This window comes from Acanthopagrus latus, chromosome 21, assembly GCF_904848185.1.
Source record: "Acanthopagrus latus isolate v.2019 chromosome 21, fAcaLat1.1, whole genome shotgun sequence".
NCBI classification, from domain to species: Eukaryota; Metazoa; Chordata; class Actinopteri; order Spariformes; family Sparidae; genus Acanthopagrus; species Acanthopagrus latus.
The window spans coordinates 9,284,828-9,294,971 of NC_051059.1; the positions used below are offsets into that span (position 1 = coordinate 9,284,828).

Sequence of the window (10,144 nt, forward strand, 5' to 3'; positions counted from 1 at the left end):
CTAACCCCCCACGGTCAGATCCCATCTCCCTGTCCTGCTTAGTGGGCAGTTAACGCTGGACACCGCGCTCCTCACAGCAGCGCTTCAGAGCGGAGAGGAAAGAAGAAAGAAAGGGGTCCGGACATTATCTGGTCGCACACAAAATGTCCGAAACAACACAAAGCACCGGGGGGGGTTTCCCACAGAGTTTAGACCAGGCCGGTGAGGAGGGAGGTGTAGAGGGCAGGGCCGAGTCCTGGGGACAAAGAGCGGAGGTCATCTGAGACTCAGTGCCTGGGGCAGGGATTCCACAGGAGAGGTTTTGATCAGAAAAATGCAAGCCAATCATGTCGCTGTCCAATCATCAGTTTTACTGTTAATCATATCGCGCCATATTGAAAATGTCTCTAGTGTTGAGGACAAAATGAATGAATGAATGGAACACTTGTCTCTGCTTTACTCACCACGCCCATTGTTTTTCTTTTCAAGCTTGAATTAAATGAGCTCATTCAGTCGTGAAATGATAACCAACACCAGTCGCCATTATGAGGGTAGGTGTCTATTAGATCCTCTCCCTCGGCCAATCAGATCGTGATACGCATCCTCCGTGACACGATGACCTAAACATCTCAAGAACACGAATGGGCCATTTTGCACACTCAAAATGCGAGCCTTGCTTACAAACAAGGGTCAATATTTACCCCTCAGTGCACCCAGAACCCCCGGGTGGAGGCTATATTGGTGGTGCTGACCAAATTAAGAACAGCTGACCTGATGTGGGTGTTAAGTGGACGCAGAGATGTCACCAGAATGGTAATCTGTCAGGACACTGGTACACTGGCTTTTGTCTTGTCCGTCCCTATTGGGTGATAACAAGAGGCTATAAGCTCCTTATCATCACATTACAATTATGGAGGATGAATCGGGAGCTGTGGCCCAGTGGACGCTGCTCTCATACCACTATCCCTGTTTTGTTTGCAGCTCCACAGATCGAGAGGTTTCATTATGCATGCATGCAGCCCCTCGTTGTATAGTGAAGAGTCACAGCAAAAACCTATAGCAGTGCGTTCCTGCAAAACAATTGAAATACCTCCCGCACTTCAATTTCAAGCAGTAGAAGTAATTTCTGAAGAGGCCATTGTTGCAGAACGGGAGGAAACGCAAAGATGTTGCTCGAGTGCGCTTCGCAAATGATGTCGCAGTAAAGCACCGCTGAGATGCACATTAACAGCTGTGGAGTACGCCAGCATCAGGTGCAAAGCTTGTCGTGTCCTGGTTTCAGGAGTCAGGAGAAGGACAGCATCTTGCTCAAGTTTTAATGTTAAGTGTCGAAACCGAGAGAGAGCGTCATTTCCCGGCAGTGCTGCACAAAACCACAGCCTGCAGTTCATGTTCGTAAATTGTCGATGCATTTTGGTCCACATGCTCTACCGCTCTTTCAAAAAGTAAATGGCGGAGTGGGAGTCTGAAGTATATATGATCAATCATTCAAGAGAAAGATAAACACCAGTCAAGGAGGTTTTCACAATGTGGCAACCTTAACGTCATCCTAAAGGTGTCTGCTGAGTGGTTAGTTCACATCTATGAAACCAAAAGTTAAATCAGCGAAACTAAAATATAGACTTCGGCTGATACATTAACAGATAACTACCTGCTGGTCATGGCCAATACAGATAAGATAACTGATAATTTCACATTTCTGTATCTTAGAATTTAGTTCCTGTCCTGCATTCCTTATGCACACCTGAGGGAGACAGGTTATGAAGATGTAGTGAGCAAAGACTCTTTCTTGATATTTTTTTTATAGCTCTAGCAAGATTTGTTGATTGAAAAAATTCTCCGTCCTCCCTGTGATCTTGTTGTTCTTCTCCTCTGTGTTCATCACCAGGGATTGCAAACCACGGTGCAAGGTGTAAATAGCACGTTGAGCTGGTTGAAAAGCGATTTGGCTTCATATTTTGGTCTACACTTATCAGCTAGAATTTTATAGTATACATTTTTTATTGTAAGATAGGCGATAAGATAGATTATGAGTCTTAATCGTGGCTCATAAACCCGGAATACAGTATGATTATTGTATCATGTATCAGTGGTATGAAAACAACACATGAAGCTATACAGAAAAGGAGTTTATGGATGATTCAGGTTCATCACAGATGGAAAAGAATGGTAAACCAGGCAGCGCACTACAAAGTCACAGTCGCATCAGACGACTGGCTGCTTCCTTCATGCTTCACAGTCTCTGGCTCAGTCATCAGTTACTGACACGTTATGTCCTGTCACGTTCATGTAGTTGCAAAACGTGGCTATTATAATGTAACACCTCTCAGTTCTCACTGTAACTTGCTGTAACCACTGGCCGCTGCAGCCTCCACTGACCCACCCAAGCGTGAGTCAGGAGAAAAAATGTCAAAAGTGTCATGTGGCAAGATACAACACAAACGTTGCCTTCACTGTGTGGCGAGCGTTTGTTGTCTGATTATGTACTCAGCTTGCAGTCGCCGGCACCACCAGCCTTGAAGTTCATGCTGTGCAGGAGGCTTTTCTCTTCGGGGCGGAGGTTAGCAGAAGCCTGATCGCTGGAGGAATTTTTAAAGTGCATTTTCAAACTGCCCAGCCTTCCCCCAAAATCCAGTTGCACAAATGATCGGTCCTTTGAAGAGTTCCTACAGAACTTTTGTTTTCATCAAATGAACCAACTAAAGTTGAGTTATGTTTTTACAGCCAAGTTCGGAAGCCTAAGTTGCACTTAGCTTAACTGCTTACAACATATCTGATTATCTGATAGGTTATAGACAAGCCAACAATTTAATAAGATTATACTAAGCTTTTGGGATCATTTGTTGCAGCATTTGACTTTTCATTGACATCATATTGTCCGGAGGCAGACAGAAAATACCGAGACTGTGTCACACAGCAAGACGAGGTTTACACAACTGTTACGTCTTGGCCCAGTGTGGCCGCCAATGTCACAATATATAAAAACCAGGAGGCTGATCTGTAACTGTTTCTGTGGAACCCATTTCATCATCTGACTGCTCGTGTTTCCTGGGTCGTGATACACATCCTCACTGGATTTCATTATAACAATTAGTGATGAGAAGACCGGCTATTTCAAGCATCAGTCATGAATAAATACACAACTACATGGAATGTCACAATTAAAGAAAAAGAACGATGAGGTACCCTTTTCTCCTCTTTAATAATCCTTAAATTAACAATTTGTTTGTGAATCTAACAGTAGCGATGTCATCTATAACTTGGTAAGTAAAGTGTTGTAACTACCTGTAAGAACAAGGGACACACTTCAAAAGCAAGACGTGGTTGTAATAGTTGTAATAAGAAACCGTCTGCTGATGGATTTGGGGGGCAGATGATGATATCGATATAATGGAGTGCAAGTTGCAGTACTGATATAATGGCCGATTATCATATTCATACATATACTTTGTGTTGATCAGACACATGAAGATCTACTTGAGGCAAGTTTAACAATTAACCCTCTAGTATACCTCATAGTCAGGGCACTAAAATGGTAAACATAACTCACTGGGAATTAAAAACATGATACATTACCCCAAGTACCTTCTTTTGATAATATGCTAATCACATTTTTTGAAAGGTTTTATATTGGTGCATATTGCACATAGACGGTGAATATTGCCCAACTGATGTATCCATCTGGCCCTTGTAATAATCTGGATTCATCCTTTGAGCTTCTCCTTTAATTCCTCAGTCTACACTTCACGAAAAGTTTGTCACTTTTGCCAGGCCAAAAAATTAAGCCTGTAATTGGAATTTGTGTGACTCACTTTTGAAGGGGGCGCCTGCAGTGAAAGTGTATCTTTAGGTCCTTCTTCACACAAGCCTTCATGGACATATGGCCAATAACTCCAGAGAAAACAAGACCTCCACTCCCCCTCCCCGGCATCCAACACAACGTCTCCTTTGAAGATGCGACGACTTGTGATGTAGCACCAGAGTTAGTGGTTTTAATGGCCACACCATGATCACCCTGTGTGGGTCCAAAGCCATAAATTTTCCACATCCAGTGTTACCGTGTCACGCTGATCCTAAATCCACCCAACGGAAGCTCCACTTCCACCAGTATGTTGTTGAGTTTTCCGGAAAAAAAAAAACAACCAGCTAAATCAAAAAGGGATGAATTGGAGTGAAGGGACAAGGAGCATTGTTCATTCACTATTGATATCGAGTGCATAATCCATTCATTCGCCTTGATGTGAACCGCCGCTGGCTACTTCGACCCCCATCAGGCACCATAACAGCCCTAAGAACAATACTGCGCCGATCCACCCGCAGGGGCGGAGGCGGTGAAGGTTTCCGGTGAGTGTCAGGGAACCCGTCACTGTTGTCGCTGGGTTTGTGAGGAGAGGCCATCAATCACAGAGCGGAGCAAAGGGCCAGACCCTTCTCTGCTCCATGTTTACGTCTCTGCCTCACGACGTTTGGGAAAATACTGCATCAAACTGTCGAGTCGATCAAGGAGGGGCAGGGAGAGGGGATAAGAAACAATTAGACAAAAGAGCCCAGTAAACAGCTCAAACTGCCTCAAGAATGGCATGAAAACTGTTGAAGCTCCCCCATCCAAACCACTCCAGCTCCTCCATCACACGTAGTGTAGGTATGGACTGGAGGTATGGACCTGTCCCAGCTGCTCTTATCTGAAGAGAGCAGTGCGGCCCGAGGAGTTCTCAAAAAGTCTTTAAGAGCAGGACCTTTGGGAGCGGGCGACAATAAGCTTTCTTTAGCACTGTGAAAGTGACAGCATGGTCCCCCACCACCACCGCCATCACCCCTCCACCCCCGCCAGCCATTAAACCTCTTCCTGGATAAACAAGGGGAAGGCCCTTTATGAAGATGGAGAGGGTCACAAAGAGAGGATCCATTGAGCCACTGAGGGGCCCGTCTTTGTTTTTGTGTTTCGGAGGGTCTTCTCAAAGGATGCTCTGATAGGAGGGGGAGCTCTATTTTTGTCTTTAAGTCCTCCTTACTGCCAGTCTGGTCTCAGCTGTGCCAAAAACAGAGATGTAAACTTAATTGACTGTATCATTTGCACAAAGTGAGGAGTTTTAATAAGATTTAAAGTGGCAGATGATTTGACTTGCATTTACGTCAGTGTCTACGTTGAAAGGCAGAATTTAAAAAAAAAAAACTAACTTCAGTGTTTGCTCCTTAAGAGAGTGCAGAATATTGTGCACCTGTTCATCGGTTCTTTAAGAAACGAAGTGGTCACTGCAGCATTTTACCTCTGGTATGACCTTATCCCTTAGATTCCATGAATACTGGATCAGGAACGACCCAGCGCTGGTGGATTGTGTGTGCCTTTGCCTCTGGAGGTGCCACTGTTTGATGCTGTCAAAGGGAGGCCCCTGTGCTCTGGTGATGGGCTGCCAGGTCTGTTGACGGGTTGCCAGATTCAAGGCAACATGCTGGCAGGGCTGCGTTTGTCTTGGGTGTGTGAATGAGGGGCACCTGTGACCTCTGGTCACGCTCTGCTTGTGCCCTGCGGCGTGAGCACCACGCTCAGGACTGCACGCTGGGCCCGTCAGCACATCAACTGTCCACTAAATGGACGGCGATTGGACGGGCTCCGCAGGGCCGACAAGCTATTATGCAAATAATACACCCGGAGCATTTTAAATCAGATATGCTTTGTGAAAAGGGTTGAATCGTTTTATAAATGTTGAAGAGAAGACACTTCAGAAAGTCACACCATGTGAGTGAACCCAGTATCTCATGAGGTCTGTGGATTCATCCGGCGCCCTCTCTGGGTTCAGCACTATATCTGTTTCAGCGTGATTTCCCATCTGGCAGCAGGAGTCGGGCCTGCGCGTGTCAGGGGACCCTGCTCCACCTGCTCCACCCGCCTCCCCTGCCCCTGACAGCATGCCCCCTGGGCCCAACACGACCTCTCGGGTTCCTTACCTCATGAGAGAGGTATCCATGCTCTCTGCAGAGCAGGCCCGCCCGTCACCGTGGACAGGGTGATCAGGTGCGGACAGGTCACACACAGAAAGCGCGGGGGGGTGTTTAAACGTGAAATGACTTCCACCGGTCTGAGGTGAGGTCACCGACCGTGAGAAGAGACACGACAAAGAAATGAGCGCAGCAAATGTTGTAGTGAACATCACAGACACGTTTTATTGATCTCACAAAAAATACAGTGCTTTTCAAGAGCTTTCAAGATCCTCACGACCTCCGGAGCCCAATAACAACATCAGAGAAAATCACAGCGAGCAAAGAGGCAAGAACATCTAATGTCCATGTCATATTAAAAAAAACAAAACAAAACAAAACACAAATGTGTGTAAACATCCCTCTCAGGTGGGCATAGAAAACATTTACAAAATGTACAAAAATATGTGTTTCATCGTGTGATAGTCCGTCCTCGGCCTGGTGTCCTACCACGGCCTCCACACAGAGTCTGACGTGAGCGCCGGTGCAACAGGTGACATGTGATGGCTGCTCTGTGCGCTCAGAGGCACGAGGGCCGCGCTGGGAACGAGGAAAGCAAACTGTCCATCCGGGGTGGGCACCACCTGGAAGCCGCCGCCGTACAGCTTCACGGCGTCCGGGGAGACGCGCATGGACGCGCCGCTCTTGCAGGGCACGAGCGGCGCGGGCGCAGCCGGGATCTGCGTGCCCGCCAGCGCACCTGCTGGGTGAGGTGTGTAGAAGCTGACGCCGTTGATCTGGGTGACACAGGCCGACAGGTGGCCGAGGAGGCGAGTCCTCACCTCAGTGTTCACCCCCTCACACGTGGACAGGAAGCGGGTGACCTCTCCGACGCACTCGCTGAAGCCGGCTCTGTACTTAGACAGCACGGATGGGTCCGTGTTCACAGCAGCTGGAGGGGAAAATACAAACGCTTACATTAAAAAAATAAAATAAAATAAAATAAATCACATGAATAGATACATAATTTCACACACTGGCTGATTTAAGTCATGTAAAATGGAAGCATTTGAGGCCTTTTGAGATCAGCTGTTAATGTGGAGCACAACAGCTGTCAGCAGGCAATAAATCTCAGAGACCGGTGGGAACATGTTTACCAGCTAAAGTTAGACATCCAAGAAATGAGTGCAGGTCCATCCGGAGACTTACCGGACACCTGGAGTCTCTGCAGGCTCCTGAGGTGCTTCACTGTCATCTCCAGGATGTCCGCCTTCTCCAGTTTGGAGTGTCTGGAGCTCTGAGCGGACAGAAAGTAACCAGTCAGTGCTGAATGTGACCATTTGGATCCTGAACCCCCAAAACCCCAGAACAGAAATGTGTGGTGTTGTTTTGATTTGAAATGTCCTTACATCTTTCTTGAGAGCGTCCATGATGAGGGTCTTCAGCTGGCCCAGGCTCTCGTTGATGCGCGCTCGTCTCCGCTTCTCCATGATGGGCTTGGAGGACTTGAAACAAACAAAAAATAAATAAATAAAATAACAGATGAGATGGTTGTTTTCAGGATACATCAATAGCCAGCAGTCATGTTAGCACAACAGCTCGTTCATCTACCTTTCTGCTTTCCGACAGGGTGCGGGGCTTTTCGGGTGTGGACACCCCGCTGGCCGGGGTGGCAGCCACAGAGGAGGGAGACGTCCTCTCTAAAGTTCCGGCTGGCATCTTGGCGCTCGAGGTTAGAAACAGTCCGAACAAAAAACTTTATTGATGACAGAAACAAGTCAGTCCAGTCCTGTGAGGGCGAGTCCCGCCTTCTCCTGGCACGCAGAGCGGTTTACTGGTGACAAGCGGCTCCTGTCCGGTCGCCAGGCTCTCAGCAGCCGTCAGTCCGCTCCGGACTCCAGCTCCTCGGCCTTTATCCACACTGCCCGAGCTGCACGCGAGCGGCTCGTGTGCGAGTTCCCCCCTCGGTTTCATCCGCCCGGCCAATGAGCGCGCGTGACACGGCGCCGGGGGCGGCGGGCTCGTGCGACCAGGCGCTCCCATTGGCTACCTGTCAGGATGCTGAGAGAGAGTTTTTACACAGAAAGTTACTTGATAGTGAAGAGAAGCGCGCCTAATGCTGCTGCTGCTGCTGCAGACCAGGTGTGTTACCTGTGAGATTAGATCAGCTGTGCACCATGTAGATTTAATGTGATGATGAGCCAGTTAGTGGGATAGAGAGTTATTTAAAAAGCAGATTAAACTGTAATTAGTGTTAAATCCATCAGTCGATTTGATGGTTTATTGTTATGCTGATCATTTATCATGACAATATTTAGGGTGGATTTTTATCACATAAAATACTATTTGCTGGATACAACTTCATATATAAGCTACACAGAGTTGTTTCTCCTCCTCTGTATATTATATCAGATTGCACTGTTCCCATGTTTCAAACTTGGTCAGACTACTTTAAGACATAAAAATGTAGTTTAGCATTTAAGTAGTTATAGTTACATAGCCTACACTAAAGATGTATAGACATTTGAATATATGCTAAAATAAAAAAATAAAACAGTAACAAACAGTTTTCACAGTACACAGAGTGAAATCAATCCACTGAGATATATACATATACACATTATGCTACAAATGTTGAATTCATTAGTTTACCAATTAAAAATAAAAGTTAAGTAATTGATATCTCTCTATGATTTATTGTTTCATTATTAAAACTAAATGTTTGATCCTCAGATGATTAAGTATTCATCTGTATAATAAACTGAAAAATGAAATCTGATTTTAAAAAATACTTGGCAAAACGGTTTTCTTGAAAAACTCTCATCACAACATAGTTTTTATATTTGTTTGTCATCAATTGGCATATAAAACAAATATATCTAAAGTATCTTTATAATTAGATGAGCAGCAAAGCACAGAAGCTGCTCCACTTGAATTTTCTGTGACTTTTAAACAGAATTGATGATACATGATGATACATGACATGAGAATATTTGTGTCAGGAGAGGCAAATCAGGCAAATGTTTGCAGCCCCCCAAAGAAATAGGGGAAAGGGGCCTCTGAGGGCTGCTCATACTGCCACATTTTGCAATGGCAACTATAAACCCCTTACACCTCCCATAAAGGCGCTCTACTGTGCACCACTGAATCATTGTCCTATGTGTTGATGACTTTGGATTTGCCATTGCATGTTTCCAAATACTGAAACTAACTCTGATTGTACACCCACACTTTGTTTCGGGGGTCAGCGAGTGCGTCAGAGTTTGAGGTGAAAACACACACACACTCCTCTGACACACTCCAGGCCTGATGTCCAGTGAAGAAGAAAATCTCCGACACACTCGGCTGTCCTCTCACCGCTGTGATCTCTGACATCTCCTGTCACCTTAAACCATCAGAAGTCTTTTAATGAATTTAGTGTGGGGTTTTTTTCGTTGATTTAAGAAATGTTTGTCTTTAAAATCTTTTAGATGACTTTAGCATTTTGTGAATAATCTAAACCTGACTGCTGTTTGTAAATGAAGTTATTTTTTCTTTGGTTTGTCAATGACCAGATTCACTGACTTTTGAGAAAGCATTTAAATCTGTTATATGTTTAAAATGCCTATTTTGAGTGCTTTAATTAAAACTTTCTGGATATATTCAAGCATAAAAACAATGCATATTCCCTGGGATAGAGTTCAACATCAAAGTATGAGGTTAAAATGATTGATTTTCTAGTTTTAAAAATAATTTTTACTAAGTATTGCTTCTGAAATGTTATACTTTAACAGCTCAGTACAGTGTGAAACATTAAGGATTTTTTTTTCTTTTTACATATTTCTAATCCTCATTCACACAAAATCTTTCATTAAGTCATTCCATTTGTCTTGTCTTATAGAATCAGACACATTTGAGTCAGCTGTGCCACCGAGTGACATGAGCTGGTTTCCTACAACAGGATGAAAATACGGATTTCATCAAGACCGTAATATTTTGTACATAGCTTAACAAACATTAATATTCATGTTGAAGTAGTTTCCTCTTTAACTGTCCATTTTGATAGACTGAATTTACAATTCAACCCTGCATGTATGTAGAAAAAAGCTTTTGATGGTTCTTAATTGCAATGATTTGTTTTTCATCAACACTGAAAATAAATGATTAAATAATTAAAAAGGTTTTCTCAATTCTTTTTAATATGACTATTACAAATTAGACCATTGCCTCTTAAAAAATCATGTTCAGTATCAGTGTTTTGAGGACACAT

General features: G+C 44.6%; 1 protein-coding gene across 1 annotated transcript; it reads right to left on the reverse strand.

The window, feature by feature from the left end:
* Window positions 1–6,128: 6,128 nt before the first annotated feature.
* On the reverse strand, window positions 6,129–7,856 carry LOC119011271 (transcription factor HES-1-A-like). The gene is made up of 4 exons (XM_037084245.1): window positions 7,507–7,856; window positions 7,305–7,400; window positions 7,105–7,192; window positions 6,129–6,847 (listed from the first exon to the last, which is right to left on the reverse strand). The coding sequence occupies exons 1-4, from the start codon at window positions 7,612–7,614 to the stop codon at window positions 6,402–6,404; spliced, it is 738 nt and encodes a 245-aa protein (XP_036940140.1). The 5' UTR covers window positions 7,615–7,856; the 3' UTR covers window positions 6,129–6,401.
* Between the last annotated feature and the right edge of the window lie 2,288 nt (window positions 7,857–10,144).